At 43.7% G+C, this 26,064-nt stretch overlaps 1 protein-coding gene across 2 annotated transcripts; it reads right to left on the reverse strand.

Annotated features, from left to right (window-relative positions):
- Positions 1 to 4,836: 4,836 nt before the first annotated feature.
- Positions 4,837 to 25,791, reverse strand: GJA10 (gap junction protein alpha 10). Of its 2 annotated transcripts, XM_085609226.1 has the most exons (3): positions 25,202 to 25,791; positions 22,058 to 23,630; positions 4,837 to 5,454 (listed from the first exon to the last, which is right to left on the reverse strand). In XM_085609226.1, exons 2-3 carry the CDS (start codon positions 23,612 to 23,614, stop codon positions 5,416 to 5,418), a joined length of 1,596 nt encoding a protein of 531 aa, XP_085465352.1. In that variant the 5' UTR covers positions 23,615 to 23,630; positions 25,202 to 25,791; the 3' UTR covers positions 4,837 to 5,415. The 2 variants fall into 2 exon arrangements, with proteins under 2 accessions (XP_085465352.1, XP_085465351.1); XM_085609225.1 differs by lacking the exon at positions 4,837 to 5,454 and having other exon boundaries at positions 21,954 to 23,630.
- Between the last annotated feature and the right edge of the window lie 273 nt (positions 25,792 to 26,064).

The raw sequence follows: 26,064 nt of genomic DNA on the forward strand, positions 1-26,064 counted from the left end.
CATAAATATTCAACGGAATGAATTCCGCAGAGTTCCGCCCAAGGGCGGAAAATATGCAGCTTGTACTGCTCCCGCTCCAATTTAGCGCCGGTAGTGCGCACAGCACAAAAAATCAGAGCAAATGTCACCATGCATTGTGCAAGAGCGCACTGCCATTCGAGTTGATTTTACTGCCACTCGAGCAGCAGCAAATCTACTCGAGCTGCAGCCCTCTTACCATGACCACCTGTCCGTGTTAGAAAACCTCACAAGGGGATGGCAAATCTTGCTCGCGTTTTCTAGAGCTTCGCTGGAGAAAAATTCCTCCACACTACGATTGGTGTAATTTGGTCAGAACTCTGCGTTAAAGAGTAACGTGGAGTGACCAAAATACCATAAATTGTGCAGGTGGAATGAAACATTCCACCCACCTCTACTTTTTTCCAGTGTTCAGTGTCACCCTTGATGAGGTGTGAAGTGGCTCCCAGAAATGAGAGAAGGGGACAGGGGTTGACGTCCCCTGACAGGATGGCCATCTGGGCTGTTTCCATGAACCTAATTAACTTCAAACGATGCCTACCCTGTCACTGGCTGATGTAGGTCACACCAGGGCCTGTCCCCTCCATTGCCCTACTTGTCAGCCAGGCACTACTCCCAGTGGGAGAGGAGTTAGCACCTGAAACTAGTTGTGAATGACTGCACAGGGGGTTTGGTTATTTCCCTGGCCACACCTCTATGGTGGGCACAAGTGCTCTGCACAAGAGAGGGAAGGTTCTGCCATCTTGGTTTTAGGTAGAGAGGGGCACAGTGGGATAGTGTGCAGTAAAACATCAAAGGAAACTTGTGCCCCTAAGGGCAGGACCTTCTCCCACTTGTACCAGGACTGAGAGGTGCACTGCAAGGGTCATTTGACTGGCCTCCTGTTCTTCAGGTACACAAAAGCTACAAGAGGTCCACTTGCCTGATGAGCCTAGCTGACCAGTTCCAACTGGACCTGCCCTTCACCCTGCTGGTGGTTTCTACTGCTGTGAGTTCTGACCCCTGAGTGGGCCCTTAGATAAGAGTGTACTCCTCCAACCTAACCTAACCTTTAAAACGGGGACTTAGAAACTTGTTCAACTTACCAAACCAATCCTCTGAGGGTGCATCATCGGTAGACCTGACTTTGCCGCAGGAAAAACTGTGATTCCACGAGCCTGACATTGAACTCTTACTGGCTACAGCCTGCAGTCTTGCTCCACTGATGGAAACCAACTTCCAGAATAGAGACAAAGGGCATAGAGGTGCAAGGTGCAAGAGCCTTGTGTCACTCTTGCCCCACACAAAATTTTGATGAGATTTACCAAGCCACGCAGGCCCACCTTGCGTGGCCCTGCAGTGCTTCATAAACATAGAATAACACAAGGCAGCTCAAGTCACTGCCTTGCCTTTCTCTGACCTAGGGAGGCATTCCGTGGGTGCAGTGTGGGTGTTCTCACGCATCCCAGATTTACCATGAGTTGTTGATCTGGGAATGTGCCTTCCCAGGGGAGGTGCAACAAGGAGAAATATCTTTATTTCTCCTTGTTTTTTGCTCTTTCTAAGTGTCCTGCATTCTGCAGCAACCGTAGAAAGATGAAAAAGCCTCAAAGGTTTCTTTTTGTGCAGGAAGATGCCCTTCCTACACAAAACCAATCCTACCTTCAACACAGTCACCCTTGCACCATAGTGCAAGGGTGCCTGTATTGGTGCTAGGCAGCCAAAAGGGCATCAATGCAAAAAGAGAGCAGGAATGCACCATATCTTAATATATATGGTGCATTCCTGACCTCTCCCTTTTACACAGTGCAGTGTAGCAAGATGTCTTGTTGTACTGCATGAAACAATTATAAGTATGGCCCTAAGTTCAACGATAGAAATCTTCACAAGGCCCAACACGAGCAGCATCTGATCGACGGTGACGGCTTAATTGCCACTAACTCTGGATTTTTCTCACCCAGAACTTTTTCTGCCTTTCTGCCTTCGTCAATGCTTCACTGAGACCTTTTCCTTTGTCAATCCATTTTCGATGAGCCCATCTTCGGATCCAGCCTGCTGCCCTGCCCCTCTGAGGATCTACCTTCTCAGAAAATGTCTAAGTCAGAAGGGAACTCTTTGACCAAGACCAACCTGGGGCTCGTATGCAACCTGCGCTCCATTGCGGTCAGCCTTAAACCGTAACTTTGTCCCAGTCTAATGTGACTAGTTGACCCTGGTTGATGCTTTGTGCTTTTTGGTGCTAAGATTTTATTTAACCCTTAAAAATGAATATCTCTGGTTCCCCTTTAACAGGAACAGTGACATTATTACTTGTGTTGGATTGCTATCCATTCCAACTAATAATCCACTTTCTTACAAATCCAAAATACAATTTAAAATCTTATGTATTATTTTTGAACATTGAAATGATCTGGACACACAATTCAGACAAAATATCGTTGAAATGTGCCTTCCTGCTAGAAACCTCAGATCCTCTGGAGAGGAATTAGTTGCTCAAATGCCCTTTAAGCTCTTCTCAAATTATGGGAGTTTTGCTGCGGTATATACCCCAACCCCAGTAATTACAGAGCAAAGCTAATTTAGATTGCGGCAAAAAAAAAACTGAGACCTACCTTTTCTAATCCTTCTACTACTGCAAACTCTGACAACAGCCACCGCCCATATAGGGCGTGCCACCGGGCAGTGACGTGGGGCTGGGGAGGGGCAGGGTGGGGGGTTGTAAAATTCGGCAAACGGACGATTTCAGGTAACTAACGGAAAAAATAAATAAAACGAATTTTGTTGCACGCGCTGCATCGCATTTGGTGATGCAGCGCGCGCAACGAAATTTGTTTTATTTATCTTTTCTGTTACTTACCTGAAATCGTCCGTTTGCCGAATTTTACAACCTCTCACCCTGCCCCGCCCCACGTCACTGTCCGGTGGTACGCCCTATATGGGCCGTGGATGTCTGACAATGCAGTTCAGTGCCTGAATAACACCCTGTTATAGTGTGCACAATGTTATAGATCTATCCATTGATCTATCTATCCTATCTATTCATCCATCCATCTATCCAACTGTCTGTCTGTCTACCAATGGACACATTCTTTAGCACACTCTGTTGCTGCCCTATATGAAGCTTAGCCACCCAGTCATCTTGACATATTGTTACCAAGTTACTCGTCCAAAAGCACCTGTTTTCCAAACCTACTGTCCCTGCTCATGCAGATATCTGACTGCTGAATAGCAAAATAGGAAGCGGCAAATGGGTAACGCTGGATAGGAACATGCCTCACATCTTGGTCAGACCCTAGCTGCCCTTTAAACAAGTTAAATTGTCTGTTTTTCCTTCCTTTCTCTTTGATCACTTACCTGCTTCAACCCCCACCCTGAAGGCCAACGACACAGCTCCAGCACCCCAAATCTCAGACATCGGTGGTCTACCTTCATTATCGAGTGCAATTACCTTCCAGCGGTGTATAATGCCAGCACATCTTTTGTCACATCCTCATGTACTCAGATATCTAAAGCTTGGATTTAAGTGCAGCGAAGCATGCACGAGTGACTGCAAAGTGACATGGATGGTACATGAAGAAATATCTATACCTCCTGGATTCTGGATTATAGATACTTGTGGGAATAATGATGAAAATACCTAGGGGTAGATTTACTAGAAATTCATGCATCGCACTCCAGCAAGGCAAGTTGCTGCACTGCGTTGCGTGAATGGGAGAGAGCTGAGAGTGCCATATTTACAAATATATGGTGCTCTTCAGCTCCCTCCTAGTGCTGGTGCACTTGTGGCTGCCCAGCTCCAACACAGGCACCCATGCGCCATGCTGCAAGGATGCCTGCGTTATAGGCAAGATTTTTTTTTGTGCAGGAAGGGATATCTTCCTGCATAAAAACAATCTATAAGACAATTTCCTCTTTCGGTGCATGATGCAGACTGCATCCCGCACAGAAAGAGGAAGCAACGGGGAGGCATAAAGATATTTATCCTTGTTCGCCTCACTGGGGAAGGTGTAGCATTTTTACACATTTCCAGGTTTACTAGCTTTAGTAAATCTGTAATGTGCCAAAATCCATAGGTGGATGTATGGAAACGCCCATGCTTCACCCATGGAACGCCTTCCAGATACAGTGTAATGCAACACGCATAAAGGGCTCTGTTGTGTTACATTTCCTTTATCAAGGCACCTCAAGTTGGCCCTTGCATGGCTTAGTCAATGCCAACTAATATTTTGCCCAAAACCTTAGTAAATCTGGGCCCTAGTGTATATATTTTTGGGGCAGATTTATAGAGCGCAAACTCGACTTGAAGGTATTGGAGCGCTTTACATGAGCACCAGTTACATTACACAAAGACACATTTTTAATTTTATAGGCATGGGGAGGTTAACTGAATTGCCCTGAATCACAGGGTGTTGAACCAACTGCGAGACTCTAACATGGTTCCCCAGTTCCACAGTCAGCAGCTCTGGCCATTAAGCCACTTCCTCTCCCCGGTATCTGGAACTTGGAGGAACTCTCACCAAGTGAGTCAACCCTTAAAGGTCTTTTCTGAAGAAAATTGTATATATCCGAACCATAATCAGGTTATACACTAGACAAGAATAAGAAATCCGTGTTCTCAACGGCATACATCTCACTTGCTGTATGCTTGTATTTATAATAATAAAGCATTTTAAGCAAAATAATGCAGGAAACCTTTTTTCTTATTTTGAGCATAAACTACTGGTAGTAGATATCAGCAACACAGTAGAAAACATCAACAAGTAAACTAGCATCCCACATATGTTAGCTAGAGTAAAGTGCATTTTATTGAACATGAGCAGGAAAAGAATAGGTTGTTGAGGGAAACCAAAAAGCAGGAAACTACTTCACAAAGGTCCTGTAGCATTTGTTGTAATGTACTTGAACGTTTCACAATTGAAACCGAGCTATCAGAGTTGAACCAGCAACAATGAACCATACATCTTCAAAAGACGTGTGTTCTGCTTCACACAATGGCTACCAATAATGAACTAAAGGCTGGACACACTGGTAAATTATGTGGAAGGGGATTTGTTCGCACGCTTATAGTCCATTATGACTATCCTACATTCTTGTAGTGTATAGAGCCTATTTCTGGCTCTTCAATGCATAACGAGTTGCAGTCTTCTGAAAAGTTTAAGCGGTGCATCACTACATGTTATTTGTCTAGTAAACATGGGTAGTAATTAGCTGTAAATTTCATACAGAGCATCTTCCAGAACAGAACTGGCCCAGTATGCAGCGAGACACAGAAAGCTTTCTGTTTCTAAGGGCATTTGGCCTTGTTCTCATAGGTGCCCGTATAATTAGAGGGCGCATAGGGTTTACGCAGCAGAGTCAGGCTTTCCCTATGGAGTTGCAGCTGTGTTCATTCCTTTGTTTCATCCTTAATGCTGAAACTTACTTTTTCATTATGGAAGATAGTTCTAGAATCATACTCTGCAAGACATTAAGAAGAAAAAAAAAGATTATTTAATTATTATGCAACATTTGAATAAAACTCTAATTGACAAACAGTTTGTAAAAAAAAAAATAGAATGGGGCATTGCATTTATCTAAAAGAACAGAATAATTTACTTTTTGACATAAAACGATCTTAAAAAGTTAGTGTAGTTTACCTTAACGCTGAGCAAAAATGTACCAGGTTTCCTAAAAATCATCCATTTTGATTTTCCTCCCTCTTCCCTTCTTACCTGTGTGACAGAAAGGGATTAGTGTTGGCAACTCCCAATCTCAAAACAAGCTGAACTGCTTGTCAAAAAAGTCCAAACGAGATAAAGTATCCACATAATGATGGCATTTGGTTACTATATTGAATAGTAGATATAAAAGTGCAAATTCAACCCTTTGGTTTTATTGTGTCAGAGTTATATTTTCTATTGTTCCTTTTTTTAAACAGTACCCCTTTGGTCCCAATCACCCACACTTAATATTTGTCACAACAAACACTTGCCACTTTCAGCACATCTAACACTCAGAACACTTCACAATCAGTAAACCTGACACTTAGCACAACCTGCTTATATAATTGCTGCAGTCACCACACACAGCATAGGTGACATAAATAGCATATATAGTACATACTATATATAGTATCCAGAACATACGCTGAGCACTTAACACTGACAGCACAACCACTTCTTTCTGCACGCAATATTCCTCAAATAATGCACAACAGAAAATCAGCTGTCAACACTACAGGTCTTTCCTGCTTCACAGTACAGAGGTACAGTAAAGACCTCCAATGAGATAAGAAAGTAGTAATCACACTCTTGTACAACACACGCAAGGGAAAAATAAGAGCTAGATGTGACTCATTCAGCTCACTTGCGAATGTTCCCGCAGTTGGCAGGAGGTAGTCAAACACATCACCTTCTTCCCTCCCAATCACACTTTTGAAAAACTATCCAAATGTCTGGCAGCAAGGCAAAAATGACCGTACTGAGCACGCATGCCATTTATGCATATCTCCCTAGCCACCCCCTCCCAAATCGGACTCAAGCGCTAATCGTTGGCATGTAGTGCCCCTTTTCACCTACACATTCATACATACATATCAGTCAGAGAGTAAGGATCTCCACCTTAAAAGTCCTACATCCACATAGCAGAAACACATAAACAAGCAAAAAGTCACAAGACACAGTCAATGAGAAATTGGTATGTGCCAGGACATGTTCCATCTCACAAAAGCTAAAGTATGGAGTCACTAGATGTAATGCCTCAGTCAACGTGGACCAGCAAAACTCTACCTTGAAATGAAATTGGCTTAATCATGAATTCATAAACCTCACCCTTTCCATCCAACTTTCAAACAAAAAACGAAGGCCCAAATTTCCTATGACTTTGCATTGGTGTTGCGTCATTTTTTGTGGCGCAGTCCCATTGCAAATACATTTTTGCCATTTACTAAGCCACCGAATGCCACTTTGCGTGCCTTTGTTTTAGTAAATACAAAGCAACGCAATGCATAGCACTGCCTTGTGTTTCTTTGCGTTGGGTAGGCGTTACATCCGTGGAGCATGGGCGTTCCCATGCATTCACACATGTATTCGGACAAGATCCCAGATTTAGAAAGACTTATAAACCTGGGTTTGTCGAAAGATTGTGCACCTACCTGACGGAGGCATAACTAGGAAAAATTCAGCAGCACACATGGAAAGAGGAATATTCCTCAGGGGATTGTTTTTGTGCAGGAAGGTGTCCCTTCCGTCTGTAATTCAGGCACTCTTGCACTATGGTGCAAGGGTGCCTGCATTGGTGCAGCACAGCGCACAGTGCACCTGCACAAGAAGAGAGCAGAAATGCTCTATATCTTTGTGAATATGGAGTATTTCTTCTCTCTCCCTTCCACACAACACAGCAAGTGCCTTTGCTGCTCTGCATTGCATGAAATAATAGTAAATGTGCCCTCTAAACAACAGAGAAGCCTTGGTCTTTCCCAAACTAAGAACTCACACACCCAAAGAGAACTCATGACTGTGCTTGGAGCACTGGTCTTCGCAGAGCACTCATGACGTCTCATACAGCAGAAAAAATACATGCTGCCCATTAAGCCATTACAATAGAACAGACCCTAAGGCACAATTACCTTTCCTAATCTGAATACCATCTAGAGTTAGATTAAAATAAACAAACGATATCTATATAGACATTGCTCCCAACTTGAACACTCATAAAATCTAAAACCATCAAAGTATAATTTTCTTCATACTCAAATCCTGTATGCTCGAAAAATGAAAATCAAATATGAATTATACAAAATTAATGTACCCCACGTACATGCAAAAGTGCTAATAAAATATCATTAATTAAAAAACGTACTTATCACGCAGGGACAGAAGGCACGTGCCTCCCCACACACCAAGAAACACAGAATGCAGTAGAAAACAAAAAAAAAGCTAATCGTTACATTTTGCTTATGAACTTTAATACCTGCACAACTACCTAGAAACTAGCTATCAGAAACAACTAGATAAACTAAGAAAACATTCTGAAGAGAGAAAAGCAAACAGCTCAGCTGTCATATATAATGCGCAAGATAAAAAGTCCACTCGAACTTCTTGGTTACATGAAGAGTATCTTCTTCGTCTTGCTACTCCAACATCCAAACCATTCTGACTTAGCGTAATGCTAGACACACGACCACGAAACGAGTCGATCATCATTCCCCGGCACCCACCAACTAACCTGTCCCTAGCATAGTGGTCTTCAAACGTTTTAATGCAGCGCCACCGTCATGTAAAAATTCTATTGCCTTCCCACAAGGATGACAAACATTTTTCAAATGTTTTCTATAATATTGGAAACTCTAAACATATTTAATTGTTTAAGCATTTCAGTAATGCTCAGTTATCCATTTTAAGAATTCATAATTGCCTACATGCTATGGTCAGCCTGAGCTCTCTAAAGTTTAAAAGTATCCACAAAGTGATCCTTTAGGAGAAATGGAGAGTAAGGACTGTAAGGGTTATTTCAAGTCCCCTCCTTTGACACCTACTCTGAGACAGGATATGAGTGACAAAAGATTTATGATGGCCCACTACAGAGTGTCTCACCGCCACTCATTTCCAAATACACAGCACTGTTTTCTGCATGATACTGCTCTTGGTAAGTGCCTGGAGCCAGCTGTGGTCATTTCAGGCCCTCCAAGAAGGCCCACCCCCCTAGTTTGAAGAGCTCTGCCCTAGGATACTCAATTTACAGGCCCAACTGTGAGCCCCAGAAAACCAAAGCTGACCATCAAAGCAATCGTGGAAAAAAGTACAGAAGCACATGTAAAAGTCCAGTGTACATGATCTCTCAGCTAATCAGATATAAGGGTGATCAAGAGCTGTTTTTATTCTTCGAATTTCTCCAAAATCTTCGTTTTTTATGGTACAACATGAAAAGAAAAGGAAGCCGACACATGTTTCGTCCCACAGACTTTTTGTACTCACATCATTGTGAATTATGATGACCTAGAGGTAGCCAACATATCTATTGCTTATCCTTCTTTAGACTGTCCATTGTACCATTCCATCCATAACCATATCTGACTCCATAGAGCCATTTAATTGAGTTAAACATAGTGTACTATTAACCCAAGCAAATGCCTGGATATTTCTGATTCTCTTGTCTGATGTCTTGGTGACAAGAAACGCTGTCTCCAGGTGACATATTTGGATCCCACAAATGCAGTGGTTCAAACGAGTGCTGATATCAAACGTGGATGTTCTACATTTCACTCTCAGGGCTGTTACTCTGAATGGTGGAATCATCCAAAGGCCTTCCCTAAGGAAATCCATAACCACCAGTTGGGTGAAAACTAATTTGACCTGCTCTTCTCCTTTATCACGTAAAGCTACCAGATGCATTCTAGCAGGTGCATATTGGAGGCATGGTTTGGTAAGGCTCAACAAGTTTGTTAATACTGAGACAGTTTAAGGCATTATCAGCAGACCGATGGCACAAACATATCTACTTCTGGCCATATGTGAACAGTGGAGATGCAGTCATAAGCCTGATGGTCTGAATCAATGTCTTGCAGGAGCAATGTGTATCCCAACTATGCATTCCCACTCAATCTTGCCCAAGAGGTGACTAACCACAAGGCCAATAAGAGTAGGATGGGGAAGTCAGGAAGATGGATCCGGGTCTCATCCTGGTATTGGTCTGTTGGGCTGAAAGGTTCTCCTAGACTGAATTATAGGCCTGATAGCAGTGTTTCTAAGCTCATTTCAGACGCTGAAATATAAATCCCATTATATCTATATCCTATGAGATTTATATTTTGGCGGAAGGGATATCTGTCACCGTTGTGATAGAGTAACATGTCTGCCAAGAACTAAATTTGGCTCTAAGTCAGGTGCAGCTGTGCTATGCTGAATGGGAAGTACATGGAACACAGGCAGGAAATTAACTATGACCTCTGTCCTCCCAAATATGGCCTCCAATAGCTCATCTAGCGATCACCACTAGGTTCCCACTTATACGTATCTAAACATTCGCTGGAAACACTTAAAAGCACACAGTCAGAAGAGGTAACTAAAGGTAGAGGTACACCGCACCACAGCAAAAGCAAGACAACTGTTATCCAAAGGAGAAATTTATAGAAACAGTGACAATATGCAAAACGATTTAAAAAAATCTAATTTATACATCTGTCACATGTACACCTTTCTGGAGGATGATGGATTTTCTAGAGGTGGGTTGGCCTATTTATGCATCTGTTGTCTGTTGCATCTGTGCAATAGGATTCTCGCTCCTTTGTAGGAAGCATGGGAGATCTTTCACATTGAGAGCGATTTGTCCCCTTTGCTGAAGAACACTTAAAATATAAGCAGTGATTTTTTGGGTCTTCAACATCTGCCACAGTGAGAGCTTTTTGTGTCCCCCAAAGAGGTAGAGAGTTTCAAACACTGAGGCAGATGGGCCAAGTGGTTGAAGAACAATTTACCTGTCATTGATTGAGAACAGAGACCTGATATACCTAATAGACATCAATATCAAGCCGCAAGAGCCTGGGACAGATCCGCCCAGTTGAACGAGTGAATGACCTCTGTTGAGGATGCATTTTGACCATGTGATACATAAGTTGTAGCCTTACTGATGAATAAATCTGTGGATCCTATCTTGCCAATAAACTTCTAATAAACTTCTAATGCCGCCCAACAGCACACTGGTGTATGTGAAATTTAATGTTTCTGCTCAGAAGACACAACACAACTGTTATTTTATTTTTCTTGATGTCCATTTGCATCATTCAGCCTTGATCCCATTATCCATCGTCTCTCTTTGACATCTGCATACTGTTCGAATCCTCTGCCGGATGGGCTAAATGGGTGGGCTGAAGAGAGAGGGATGGTAAGTGCTTATACTCTGGGTATACCACTTCCTACAACATAATAACAAACCAGCACTGTCTCTTCAGGAAGGGCGTCAGCCATTTTAAGGCAAGCCCTCCGTGATTTAACTTCTAATGTTTTTTCAAAAGTCAGTGGTAAAAGGCAGCAAAAGAATACATCAATATAAACATTAGGGTATGGCCATGGGAATACTAGTTAATATGATGTGTCTCTTGATTATTCACTTTTACAATCTATGAATATCTGAGTTAACAGAAATTATAAGATTCTGTTTATGCTTCAATGAACAAATTCAGCCAATTTAGTTGTAATTTGATTAATTGTTTATTGAGTACAGTGCAGTATGGCTACAGTAGACAAGAGAAATTGCAAACAACTACACATTTCTCCAATTAAACATCAACCGTGATACAGGTTCAGTGCAAAGCGCACAAGAGCCATGGCCACAGTGCAACTATAGGCGAGTTTAACCATTGAATATGGGAGACGGTAAGAGACTCAACAAGATAATCAACCGGGGCAAGGAGTTACATTTCCTGAAAAGCATTTCTCACAAGCAGGATGGATTGAAATTACCAAAATCACTGTCAAGATCAGATTTCATATGAAGTCCCCTCTCCAGACTGGATGGACATAGCTCCTTTAACATCACGTAACTTGCCTTGGTTGATGAATTCCAGCTAAAAGGTCTCAGGGTTTTAGACTTCTGCAATGTCCTTGCAGTTACTCGTTCCAAAATATGTTTCTATGTCCTCTAGGAGTGTTAACGCTACTCTCCAGCCTGTGTGGGTGTACTCAAGTGCATAAGTGTCCATCGTAACCAGTGTGCACTGTACCAATATTTTATTTGTATAACTTTTTTGTCTTTCAGGATTGTTTGTTATTGTCTTTACAGCATTTTCAAACCATGACAAAAGAGAGACACTACAAAACTGCTTTTTTTTTTTTTTTTTAGTAAAGATCATGGTGATGTCCGCAAATCACGTCTCCACTCAATGCTGATATATGCAACCACCTGTCAAACATACCAGTAAAATTTCAAAATTTTTTCAGTACAAAGTAGAAGATATATATGCTAATACGTCTATTATAGCCTTAGAGTCCGACGTAGCGGGCGCTACTGGTCATTAAAGGCCCGCTCCAGCATTAAAGGCATGAGCCGAAGGCGAGGGCCTTTAACAAGGGAGTGGGTCTTTAATGGCCAGTAAAGCCCACTACGGAGGGCTCTAAGGATATTAGAACATTCCACCCCTAGAGGGCAGAATGTTCTAATTAGAGAAAACAAATGCCTCTCAGAGCCCGAGGGGTCTTAAATCCTCTCGGGCTCTGATAGGCCTTGTTCACATCAACAGCTGTGAACAAAGTCAAGCATTGGAATGTTGGAGCTACAGGCTTCTACCAGGCATTAAAAGCCCAGAGCACTCCACTGTTTTCAATGGAGCTCCCAACATTCCAATGTTTTAATATGCATCTATGCACAACCCACCACACACCCATCAGATACTAAGCAAAGCAAGACGGATCTGTATGGTTTGAGAATCTCTGTCAGATTTTCTCTATAGTTCGTTTTTTCTTTATCTTTAGTTTTCCTTGTTATTGCATCCATAGATTTGTTGTTTTTCATTGGTAGCTTAATCTAAATGGAACAATATTTTGTTTTGCATTTTACAAAAAACGTGCACTATGTAGCTACTGGTCATTATTTATCTTCTGGAAACATTGACCTGCGGTGGGAAGATAATTCACATAATCTGGTTTCTGACTTTGGGTGATCTAGTCTCAGCAGGTGAATGATCGAAGAATTATGTACCCCTGGGCACTTGACTGTCTACTTTCAGCCAGAGCCAATACATCTGCCATTCCCTGCCAGTGACGGTGCTCTCCCTCAGAACACGTCAATGATGCATATGAAAACAAATTTTAATAAACACTTATTGAGAATTATGGGCAGTTTTACATGGCGCGAACCTTGTCCGGGACATAACTTATGTCATTGAGCAAGGTTTGTGCTATGTAAAACTCCAAAATAAAATGTAGATTCAGCGGAAAAACCCTTCTCGAGACAAGAGACACTTGCGGTGTCAGGAGGTTTGCCACATGATGAGCAGAGGCCGGGATTCAAACCTGGTCCCCCATCACACATGCTGCTTAATTTGAGCCAGTAGTTTCCGGTGCTCAGCACAGGCACTTAATTTTCAACACCAGCACTTATGACAGCCCTCCACATGGTGGTGCTGTCTGTCTAAATACGAGATGAGCACAACAACAGTTGTCTGTTAACTATATATGTATTAAAAAGAACTACAATTTGCTGCCCAAGCCATTCTTATATCTTTGGGGGCACGGAATAGTCCTAATGGTCACACTTGTATGATTATGTAAGAGCATGATGGTCAGTAGTTGTATTGGTATGACATTGGCAGCACTGGGAGGGGCTGTGGTTGGTCCAAACTGTAATGGCCTCCTATCGAGAGCTCTGGCATTTATTTATTTTCTAATTGAGCACTGCATGGTCAGCAGCTGTAGCCATGCGGCCACATGAAAGCTCAGCTTGTGTGGGCTCAAGAAAGGTGTATAATCAAGTATTTTGTTTATTTTTAGGAGTCGGACCAGCACAGGATCTGATCAAACGTGAATCACTGACCTCAAGCTGAACATTGGGCTTACCAAACTTGTCAACAAGGCGTCAAAACGGTTGGGAGACACCAGTGCCGCCAAATCTCCCCTACCCCAGCAGGGCGGCATTCAGCCTGTCGGCTCAACAACAGAACCATAGACTACTAATACTAGCCGATCCCTTCCTGGCCTCCCAGCTGAACATTATCTGCCCACAATGTATTTGAAGGTTTTAAGTAACTTACAAGTTCTGTATTTCTTTTTAACCAGTGTTTTTTTCTTTAAACAAATCGATTGTGTTTCCTAAGTTGACCATTATCTGTCTACAATGCTATTGAGGGTTTTTACTCAACTGTCCTTTTTATGAATGAATTAAACAAGTTTTTAAATTGTAATGGTTTTTAACCAAACAATAAAGTCTATTACTTCCTTCCTCACTGATCTCAGAAACTGTTTTCAGACACACCGGAGCCTCTCAAAGTTGAGTTTTTCAGCTCAACAGACACAGATAAACTGCCTGATGCTCCTTCTGACTGGTAGAAACAGGATATGCATGCATGTCGTTGATTAATGGGGGTCTTGGCAGAGAAAGGATCTCGTGACTTCAGATTACTAAAGATAATTGTGCACACATATGTTTTACACTAAAGACCAGCACGTGAAGCTTAAAGCAAGATCTGTGTGTTACGGGAACCGGTATATACAGGCACAGAGGTGTAACTAATATCCACCCTTCTGTGCATAAGGTGGTAAATAACACCCTCTTGTCTGGAAGAGGTGCTGCCACTTAAGCGCTTCCATCAAGAGGGCAAACATTGCATTAGCCATTTAGGAATTAAAGTCCAATCTGGTCTTTAGGCAAGAATTCAATTGCGTGTTTTAACTGTGTGTCCAAAGGAGTACCAAGATGTATTGGCTTTCGAAAGTGCCTTTTCAGAATTTCTTTATAGATAAGAATTCATTACTATCTAAAGATACCCTTTTTTAATTAACCTTAGACTAACTAAAGATTGTGGCAGAAAACTATAAGGTTCTAAATCTATGCCCTCCAGTTTGCATGCAGCTGTTTGGATGCTCGCTCACAGCTCACTATCCTATATGAGGAGTGTAACTTGTGAGCTGCAGCTAACACAAAAATTATCTCTGTGACAAAAGCGGCAACCCACCGAGCTATCTATATAAAATACAACTCTATGATCTGCATGGCACACGTGGGGTTTTGCAGGAGGCATATTAACCATCTACCCCTCTTGAGGATGAGCCAAAACTGCCACTAAACAGAACTCAGATCCATTAATCACTTGCGTTGTCTTGACATTTTTAGGTCTCGCCTGAGCCAGCGAATTTTGGAAGTGCTACCCAGAGGCAGCCGGCCACCAGCTTGCTGTTACGCGCACAAGCACGCGCAGCCGGCAGCTTTCAGCGCCCGAGGCGCCATCTGGACCCTGAATTACTTTCACTTTTGCCGCTCGCCCGAGGCGCCATCTGGACCCTGAATTACTTTCACTTTTGCCGCTCGCGTGTTTACCGTCGCGCAGAACGACTTTTCCTTCACATCCCCCACTCAGTTATTATACCTTTGTTTCTGATGTGGTTCTTTGTGTTTAACCACGCATCATACTCCTTGTCTAAACCATTAACACCATTTTGCCCTGCTGTTTTCTTTCTCCCCATTGTGCCTCTCGCCTACCCGTGCGTTTCAGCGCCCCCCGTGTTTCTCGTTGCGTTCATGTTCCGTGCACTTTTCTTTATTTGAGTTGTGCACTTTTACACAATTTCAAGTTTGTCATTTCTCTTCTGCTTTTTGTATCTAAATTCACTCCCCATTAAATGTCACATACCTTTCCCGTCACTTCCTGTCGGGTCCCTTTCACATCTCCACATCCATTTCTACTCCAAGTACGTAAACAGTGCCTTTGTTATTTACTGTGTTGTATTCTTCCCCCTTCACTCCCGTTTTCATTTCTGTTTACATTTTCCATGCTACATGCATTTACAGTGCTATAGTCCTCTCCCTATCAATTTCTTGTACTTTTCCCCCTACCAGTTACCATGTTGCAATCCTCTGCCATTGTTTTTAATGATGCCTCTCCATCTTTGTGATGCATGACTCTCCCGTGTCAGTGCCATTCCCCGTCCTATGAGCCACTCTCTACTAACTTGTAGTGCAGCATTTATGTAGGGCTTACTACCCCTAAGTGGGGTTTTGGTGAGCTTGCCTACATGAGTAACACTACACAGTGCAGGTTGTGTGCTTGGAAGTATGTTGTCATTGGTGTCATTCTATGTGGGAATTGTTTACATGTCATCCCTGATGACCACTGAGGTTCAGTTATCCTGTTATTTATGGGTCGCAGCGCTTACGGGGCACTGCGGGGCACTGGGGCAGCATACACACCATGTTTGGTGTGTGGTTGGAAATGTTTTCTTTGTATTGATCCTATGTGGTAAGGGTTTCCGTGCTGTCTGTGAGGACCACTGAGCTGCATTTATTATGCCATGAGACACAGAGCACAGTAGTGTGATGCTATGCTGCAGATATTTGGCATTCTTCTGGTTCCCATAGCCAATAGGTCTCGCCTTTGGGACCTTATAAGTGTTTAGCCATGCAACAGTTGATGTTTTTGCACCAAGGATATTGTGCTGGAAAACTAAACACTTCTAAGGTCCCAAAAGCGAGACCTATTGGCTATGCCAATGCTTGTTATTATCGGCTGGGAACATAAGGAATTCTGAAACATCAATGGGTTAAAAGGCATCTGTAGCAAACTGCAGCTGCCCACCCAGCACTGTATCCTAAAGCCACACTGGCTGCATCTCCAGCCATCAACCAGGCATTTATCATCCTGCAGTGGTGGCTGGTGGAATTTGAAAGAGGTGGGGTGCTTTTTGTATGTTTTTGACTTGTGGGAGCATTTCACTTTAGTACATCAGTTAATTTCTCTATATTGGGAGACATTTATTAACAGTTTTAATAAATGCCTCTCAATATAGTGATATAAACCGGTGTACTAAAGTAAAACACCCCGCATGATAAAAGCACACAAAGGGATCCCTTTTAAATGCATGAGCTCCGGGTGTGCGCCTTGCTGTGCCAGCCTGCGGTTTGTTTTTATTGTTTCAAAAACAGTCAAAACGAACCATAGGCTGGCAGGCGTGATGTAACGCCTCCATCCCCCTGGCCCTACACACCTGCAAATCCTGCGCATTGACCCGCAACAGGGTGTGCTGCTGCTGGTCCAGTCTAGGATAGTAGGCTTGAGAGTGCCAAGCATGCCCTCTCGACCTCCTATGTATATACTTATCAAAAAAACGATACTCTACGCATGCTAGAGCATGCACAGTGTATCTGTTTACAGTGTACATGTGTCTCGAGGACACAGAGTCTCATGACTCTGTGTCCTCGATTTACATGCCTGCAATACTTCACAGACTGCAAGCAACACCCTTTCCCAACATGTCACAGGTGACAAGTTGGGAAAGGGTGTTGCTTGCAACCTGTGAAAGTGATTGGCAGGCGGTCCCGAGAACACAAGGCTTATGCCCTTGACGCCCAGGACTGCTTGTAAATACAGGACTGCTTGCAAATATGAATCTGCAGGTGTCATGAATGGGAGGTCTCTTCAGACCCCCAAACATTGCAGGCCAGGGCTGGGGGGTTCGGTCAGCTCTTAGCCTGCATAGGGATTTTTTTGTAAAAAAGGGAAAAGCTGATGGACACATGCTCACTAGACCTAATTGGGACCTAAAGGTGTAGATGTGTGGAATGTGGGTCACTACACTGGCAAGGATTAAAACAGGAAGTAGAAGTCCAATCAAGACAATTCTAATGAAAATGGCTCCTAACCTGATTAAAAAATAGATATGGCACACTCCTGTTGTAATGCTACAAGATAACGCGCTCTATAAAGTGGTTGACATGTTTCATGCCATAGTGTCAGTTTGACGGCAATTCTTCAGGACCTAAAAACAGTCTATCTACACTGGTTGTGGTTGTCTAGTTAGGGAACAGTGATAGACCACAAACAGCACCCTAAATGTGGTTCCTGTAAATATGGTGAGCTAACCTAATAAAACAAAAAACAATGATTAGATAAAAAAGGACCCTGTTCAATTCATAGTATGCATCCCCTGCAAGGTTTCGCCATACACTGTGCACATGATGCCACAATAGTGAAACATTCATGGTGTCAAAGGACATGCGTCATGCAGTCGTGGCATGCTCCTGCGTGAAGTGGGGAACAGAAATAATTAGTTAAAAACAATGGGTGTTAAGGCCTGTAGTAAAGTGGCAGCTGAAAAATAGAGGACTCACCCTAGTTGGGTTTGTGACTCATATTATCGACTCCTGGCAGGTAAAGACTCCTTGTTATACAGTGTCCTAAGAAAGGTAGGGGTCAATGTGGTGTAAATGTTACACAGGGAGTGGGATTGCACCTGGTAGTGTGGTGCAAGCACCTAGAATAGTTATGGAAGATTCACAACACACTTATCTCAAGGTGGTAGTCTAGCTAAACGACGAGTCAAAAGCAGGGGACACCATGGAACCCCAATGGTATGCCATATGTGTGACATACACCCCATAGGATACAGTGCGGCCCCCTTACCCCCAGTGTCGCAAAGCACTGTGCTTAAATAAAAGCACCCGGTATATGTGCATAGTGGGGTCAAGGCAGTCGTGTCATCCAAATTACTTTGTCACACCAGTGTCAATCCCATCATGGTAGTTCCAGGTGTGTCCGTTGCCTCGTGATTCAACAGGCACACATTCACCTCTTAGGTGAAAGTAAGGGAAGCCATAACGCATGTACTCCGAAAGGAGTCAGTACTTACGTGCACTCACCGCAAGATCGTCAGTGGACCTACCCAAACGCTGCCTGGACCGGGAGGTACTGACCATCTTCCTCTTGGCTCAGTTATGCTCTTGGCTGCTGGCAGCGGGAGGGCGGGGCGACAGAGCGGCACAGGTTGGTGAACTGGAGCGCCAACCCTCTTAACGAAGCACCGCGAGGCCGCCATGTTGGTTGAATAACAGGTGACTAATGACCAAATGAGGCGGGCGGAGTCACGTAAATGTACGTAACACCCAGGAAGGAGGGTATGTGGATACCTAGTGAAACCATGGGATACCATGACGCCCCTTAGAGGAGGTAGGCGGGGTGTGGGCAAATCCTGCGGCTATCTTAGAATGTGTAATCGCCCGGGAAACTGATACCACAATAGTGAGAACAGTTAGACAACAGAGTGATGGCTATAATTAGAGAGTTGACAAGGTTGAACAAAATGGGTCAATTTGTGGCTAAATGCCCAGAGTGTATTCGAAAAGGTTCAAGGACGCCCCAAAAGAAAGGTGGGTGGGTTACTCTTGCATACTACACTCACCAGGGCGTGTCTGGTGAGGTAAGTCCAGAACCCGGGGTGGACTGGTAGACTAATGCCGGCCGGGGGTATGATGGTGTGAGGATTTCCCCAATGATAGTAGCAGTGCTCAACTAAAATGCGTGAAACTGCCTAAGTGTTCATAAGACAAAGCCCGAAGTTGGTTCTCAGCCATCATAAGTAGGTGGAAATGGGACCCCATGGTCAAGGGTCCTCTCTAGGGGATTCTTATCCATTTAATGTATTCCATGGGATAGCCTAATTGAGGATATCCCATGGAATACATTAAATAGATAAGAACTATCATTGGGGTAATTCTCACACCATGTGATATACTTGTGCATGCAGAATAATTTGACACTATATTTATGACTGCTTTTCTTGATTAGGGGTAACTGTGGGTGGGGGATTGGTGTTATAGTTTTATTGTAGACCTAAGATATGTATGAAATATACAGTAGTTGGAATATGCTTGAATGCTTTTGGATGCATGTCATATTAGATATATTTATAACACTGTTAATCTGTAAATTATAGTTATCTGGGTATTTCTCCTTTTTAACCCAGATTTTGATCTATTTATTATAATTATCTGTGTACCTTTTTAAAGCAAATCACTGTATATGTAGTGCACATCATTTATGATCTGTATTATATGCCTGTCACTATTGAACTAAGGTCTAATTAATTAAACTAATAAAAATGATTTAACCTAACTGCAGTACTTCTGGTATTAAACATTATAATAGCCTAAATGAGGAAGACATAATATGTTTGTTTTCTTGACAGTGGATACAGGTACCGTACTGTAAATTATTTTCTTCATGAATAAGACAGCCTCAGGATGCACATTTAGAGTAAGGTGTGCAAAGTTTTTTTTCTGACAGAGACATTTTGCAAGTTTCCTGATTTCCGCCCTTTACAACTTTTATGAGGTTTCTCGGTTTAACTTTGCCACGTTTTTCTACCCATTGTGAGGTCCTTTTACTGCATTATCACAATATTTTCACTCTGATTCAAGCCACCCAAATTGGAAAATGCATGCATACTTTTTCTGTGCAAGATTTACTTTTTGTTGAGTTTCTCTTTTCACAATTTCAAATGAATGCATAATTTTTCTCTGCAAGTTTACCTTTTGCAACATACATTGTCATAAAGATCATGATTTCATGTAAATGTAGCCAAGTGTAAAACTATGCAACTTTCTCAAAGTTGGTAAGATTTTCTTAAAGTTCCCAAATGTTGCAAAAAAATGTTTTACAAATTCAGCTTCACACTCCCCAGGTTAACGGATCCACTCCCTGTGTCTTTCTTTAAAATCACAGATGATTAAACAATAGATACAATGTAGCAATTGGTTTACCCCCACAGTGGCTACATTTCTTTAAGGGCGCAGTATTCCAGCCCTGGTCTTTCATTTCACAAATCATGCTTGTTCCAGATGGCTTAGTTGAACTGGACCAGTGGAAGTGAACCAGGACAACTATTTCCAGAAAGCAGGGCAGTGATACCACACCTTTGGCTGGTAACCTTAGTGTCAGGGAGCATGTCAGGCAGATGGTGGGGACACACTAGAGATCCAGAAGCCGCGCAGTGACATTGTCAATGGATCAGGTTTGGGTATATGGGACAAAAAGCATCCCTGGAATACCCTGTGGTCTGTCAGGCTACTGCCTATGCTGTCCTTCTTGTGTGTTGGAGAAGGGCTCTTGCCCTGCTGCAGCATATGTAGCACCGATTCTGTGTATGGGGTGAGTTTTCATTGCTGTTGTCTCTGCTGCACCTATTCTGTGTGTGCCAGTTGCAGCTGCCTGTGCTATTGCTGTTTCTCTGCATGTGAGTGGCTTGTACTGCTGCTGCCTAAGCTCTGGCTATTCTGTGTGCTGTGTAAGGAGTGTTTCCACTGTTGTTGCCTGTCCTGTAGAGGACATCTGACATTGCTGATGTTTGTGCTTTATCTGATCTTTTGTGGGATGGAAGTTTCCATTAGTACTGTCAATGTAATATGCATTTGGTTTGTTTTACTGAAGTGGAAAAAACACTATTGACAATAAAATAAAAAACTTCAAAAAGGACTGACTTTGTCAGAGCTTCTTGGTGGTGGGAAGAAGCATGAAGTGAGACTGCCAGATGACTAGGTGTGGTCAGGGACAACGTGGTCCAGTCTGGGATATTGTTTATTAACCCGATGCATTCTGGGAGCAGTTGTCCAGGTTTCCCTCAATTGCACTCAATGTCTAGACTACAATAATTTGGTATTGATCTGTAGCTCCTTCTTTCTCACTAGTACCAGTACAAAGCGCCCCCATCAACCGCTGAGAGGGAAGGGAAGAAAACACACCCTGTCTGATATGTTGACTACACTGGTGAGATGTAGAAAATCACTGCAATAGGTTTCCACCACTCCCTGTTCCCAAAGCAATGTCTCAGTGTGCCATGGATGAGGCTGGTTCCCCTTCGAAACACAATTTTATTGGTGTGCATCCAGTTGCGCTTATTTATTAGGGCAGTCAGAAGGGGAGCACAGATGGGACTACTTTCCCTGGGCTCCTTGCTTTTTGGGGCCCTGGGCTCCACGCTTTTTGGGGCCGTGTGCGCCGGTAAAAAAAATTTGTTCATGATGTGATTTTTTTATAAAGCAGGCCTGAGATGTGATGGAATACAATACCTTATGCAGCAACAACACAAGGTATTGCCAAATGCTCTGGTTTTATTTGTTTCCCCAGTGAACATTTTGTGCCCAGCATTACAAACCAGAGAGGGCCACTGCGCAAAGATTTTATCCCGGGGCCCGCAAAAATATATCCGACAAGCCTGCTGCTTATAGCAGGGAAAAGAAAATAGACTAGGAGTGTGTGAGCTGAGATAAGGAATGACTCACATACTGTCAAAACAAGAGGTAAATGGCTACAAATATAGGTCTGCCTTGCTTGTACGCCCCAAAGTAACTGATTTAAGAAAGCACCACTCTCCTAGTCTGACTGACATCTTTACACATTGGTTTCTATATGGTTTGAGAGTATGATTTTGTGGCAATTAACCCAACTACAGCAGCATCTCATTCCAACCTGCTAGATCACAACTATATATACGGGACACACAACTGTAATGTGGTTACTGTAAAGTAAAGGGAGAAGCCAACTTTGCTGCTACACAAGGAGCCTATAAAGAGGGCTAGGCTTAGACTGCCAAGCTTTACTTGCCATCGACAGTCTGCGTCCGGGGGCGGGCGGAGGTGTGCCTGGAGGACTCTCTTCTCGCCTCTTAATTTCAGACCCAGAGCCGTTCCTAGAGTCTGAGCTCTCCGGGTCACTGGCCAGCTTACCATCCGACAGTACTCGCGACATGAAACTGGTTTTCCGTGAGGCATGACCATTAAGTGCGCTGTCCAGTGAGTCCCGGCGACTTTCCTCCAAGTCTTTGCAGCTGCTTACTCGGCTGTACTTTCGCAGGGCAGAGGAGATCTCCACATGGCTGGAGTGCAAGCATGACTTGTAGGGATAGGCTGGGTTCGATTTTGGTTGGTCGAGGGACTGTTCACTCTTGAGGCAGCTTTTTGAGCCCAGGCTCGTCTGCTGCGTCTTGTTGTGAGAGTCTTCGCTGCTGGAGGACAGATTGCGATTTTGGAGGGTAGGCATAGACTGCTCCCTGAGCTGCCCATGGTAGCGTTCATGAGGGTTGTGGAGCCTATGGCATTGGCCTAAGCCCTGTTCATGCTTGCCGTGAAGGTGGGGCTGCCCTTGCGGTTGATTGCCGTTGTTCTGGTCCCCACTGAAAAGCTTTCTATCGTGACCGAGCCCATTTCCACACTGACCTTGCTCACCAGTTCCCTGAATCACTTTAAAGCCTTGCGTTGGGGGCAGATAAGCGGGCAGGCCGCCTTGGTCCATTGGCGGACAGTAGCTGGTGGGAGACAAAGGGATCGTCTTTTGTGGGGATGAGTTGCCCATGACACAAACATGCTGAATCATTGAGCTTTTCTTAGATTTGCAGATGCTTATGTCGTCTTCGGTCAATTCGCTCTGTGGCCTCTCATACAGTGCTTGCCGTATCTTCCTTATTCCCAAGTGAAAGAATTCTAGAATGTTTAAGAAGAGGGAGACTACCGCAATGCTGTGCATGAAGATCATGAAGATAGTCTTCTCGGTGGGCCGGGACACATAGCAGTCCACTGAGTTTGGGCATGGGAAGCGGATACATTTGTAGAGAGCATCCAGTTTGAACCCGTACAGTGCGTATTGGCCAGCAACAAACCCAACCTCGAAGACAGATCTTGTTAAGATATGCAAGACATATGTGCGCAGTAGGGACCCTCTTAGAGGGGCCTTGTTGAGTTTTTTTTGCTCTTCCAACTTTCTGAGCTGCCTCTCTATGCGCCTTTGCTCTTCCAAGATGGGTTCCAACTCCAACTCAGCCCGCAGATGGGCCCTCTTCCTCTGTCTCTCTTTCTCGAGAGCTCGAAGTCTATAAAGCGCATGGCCCATGTACACCAGGGATGGCGAGGACACAAATATGACCTGCAGCACCCAGTAGCGGATGAGCGAAATGGGAAAAGCTCTGTCATAGCAGACATTCCTGCAGCCGGGCTGTTCGGTGTTGCAGACAAAATCAGTTTGCTCGTCATCCCATACGTCCTCGGCCGCTACGCCCAGGACCAGCATCCTGAATATGAAGAGGATCGTGAGCCAGATTTTGCCCACGATGGTTGAATGGACGTGGACTTCTTCTAGAATGCTGCCCAGGAGGTTCCAGTCCCCCATTTTCAGAGGTTCATTTCTGCAAAACAACAATGCATGTGCTTTAGTCACAATGGGCGGCAGACATCAACACTGACTTCCACAGGACATTACTAAATGTACTTCAACAAGAAAATGGATGATCTTACACGTTCCTTGACAAAACACAATTGGTGGTGGCAGCAGCGCTTGTTCGGCATGCAAAAAATGGAATGTTATTGACACATCACGATAGTTATGTCATCAGCAGTCCCAACACCACGGGTGTCCATCCTAGGTTTCAGGGGACCGCATCTAAGCCTTGAGATCGGATTATGGGTTCAATTTAGATTCATTGACACGATTCAAAGGCATTTAGTTATAGCTGCAGACAGAAATGTCTTCATTAAGCCAGTCAGGGATGCACAAAAAGAATCCTCGCATGTGTAAATGGATTTACTATTGCATATTTCTGGATGAGTGTGGAGAAATGCCCAGTAGTAAGTTCCACCCAAGACCTGAGGAGTGGACAGAACAAGGATTCACTGGCTATTTTAACTTTGTGAATGCCCACAAACGTGCTCATTTGTGAACATTCACAAACTTGGAACCGACCCTTTGTCACCCTGGGAATCGTTAGAGGTTGACTCCAGGAAAGGGTTGGGGGTAATTGTCCTTCGAGGATGGAAAGGCAAACGGATCACCTCCAAACGTGGAGACGATGTAAGGGAGGAGGGTTTCCATGGGTGTTTTTTCCCCTGTGTAGAAAAAAAAAGAGAAATGCACAGATAAAATTCTGTACTGGGGAAATAGGAGCCGGGGAATGTTTACAGACATTCCCAGTAGTACTCAGAGGCTTCCAGGCATACTATAGGAAATGCTAGTATGTTCCAAACTGTAGTAAACCTGCATCCATTTATTTATTTATTTGATGTGTTTTATATAGCGCTGGCTAGACCCGGAGGTATCAGAGCGCTTTACATGAGGTTCGTAGGAGTACTCTTACATGGGCAGATGTACAATTTTTTTTAGACTTTACATTTATCTTATGTAATTATCTTGAAAATCTGAGAAGGATCTTGCCCTTTGAACCCACGGTGGGTGGGCACCACATGAAGGTGCATTCACACCGACCGGGAATTCCACAACAGGATCAAACCAGCTCTCTACAAGCTTCGCCCCTTTATTCCCTGGGACACTTTTTCCGCTCCTTGAATGAGCTCGTCATCAGCACTTTAACCGCCCAGATGAACACGGAAATATGATGTAAAGTCACTAGCACACAGCCAGCAATTAAAGTTTCAATTAAGCTCAAAGAATTTGCTACAAATTGAAACCTAAGATCCCGCAACCCACCATTTCCTTTTTTTTTTATTTCAAATTGTTTTCATTGTTTTTCAAAATTAAGTCACAGTAAAATAACATAACATAAATAACAAAAATACAGACATATGATGAAACTAAGGAAAATTACAAAAGAAGATGAAAAGGGCATGTTATCCAAGTGCGTTGCAATAGGGAATGCAGTTATGTTGGAAAGGGTGGACTATACAGTCTAAAAGCGCACCATTTCCTTTTGTAAATGAACATCCGCCGACCAATGCTGTCCTACGCATGTCTGGTGCCACTTACCTCCTAAACAGATGCCACGGCTGTCAGGCCGCTCGGGGCATGGCAGGGCGTTATTGCGGTTGCATGGTGTGGCCCAGCCACTCTCTGGCGACACAAATGACGACTTTCTTTCCCGAGAGACAGATATATGGTATTTGAAGGGAGGAAAAAAAGCTTCGGCCTCGCAATTCCAGGAATTCTGGAGCCGGTATTGACGGGTGTCGCTATAAAAACCAGGCATCGATCAGACAGCGCCTGCAGCCTCTGTTGGGTAATTATTTCAGGCATCAGTGAGTCCTAATCAGACGGCGCGCGAGGCTTGGCGTGAACTGCAGGCTGTTCTGTAATGTGCCCAAATATTAGGACGAGCTGGGCGACCGCGTGCCACTTCGTGCACCCTACCCAGCCAGGTATACGGAGTGCTTAGTTGAAGAAAAAAAAACCATGTACACACTTCATTGTGGCCAACGCCGACAGTTCTCCCAGTCCCGGGTCGGCTTAATGTCCGGACCCAATCAATGCCCCCGAATCAATCGGTCACGTCCGATTTCATGCTCGGCTGTACTGGCGGGAACTCGTCGCTCTGGTATTGGCTAAACAGCGATCGGTGCCCATGCGTGGCGCTGGGGGACCGCACTGTCTGCCTGATGTGATTCTTCAGTCCAGGTTTTTTCCTTTGAACTACGTGACTGGGAGTTATTCATATTCGATTATTCAAGAGGACTACAAGTCCCAGAATTCAAAGGGAAAGAACAGCTCGTCATGCACGCGGACCTAGTAAACTAGGCAGCTATACACTAGCCCCTTTATTACACTCTTCCCAAAACCCACGCTGGCATCTTTCAGAGGAAGACGGTGCTTCTAGATCTCAGAGCAACACTGCC

This window comes from Triturus cristatus, chromosome 6 (genome assembly GCF_964204655.1).
Source record: "Triturus cristatus chromosome 6, aTriCri1.1, whole genome shotgun sequence".
Lineage (NCBI taxonomy): Eukaryota > Metazoa > Chordata > Amphibia > Caudata > Salamandridae > Triturus > Triturus cristatus.

Coding starts and splice junctions, on each gene's coding strand:
- GJA10 (XM_085609225.1), bottom strand. CDS start 23,614: ATGGGGGACTGGAACCTCCTGGGCAGCATTCTAGAAGAAGTCCACGTC.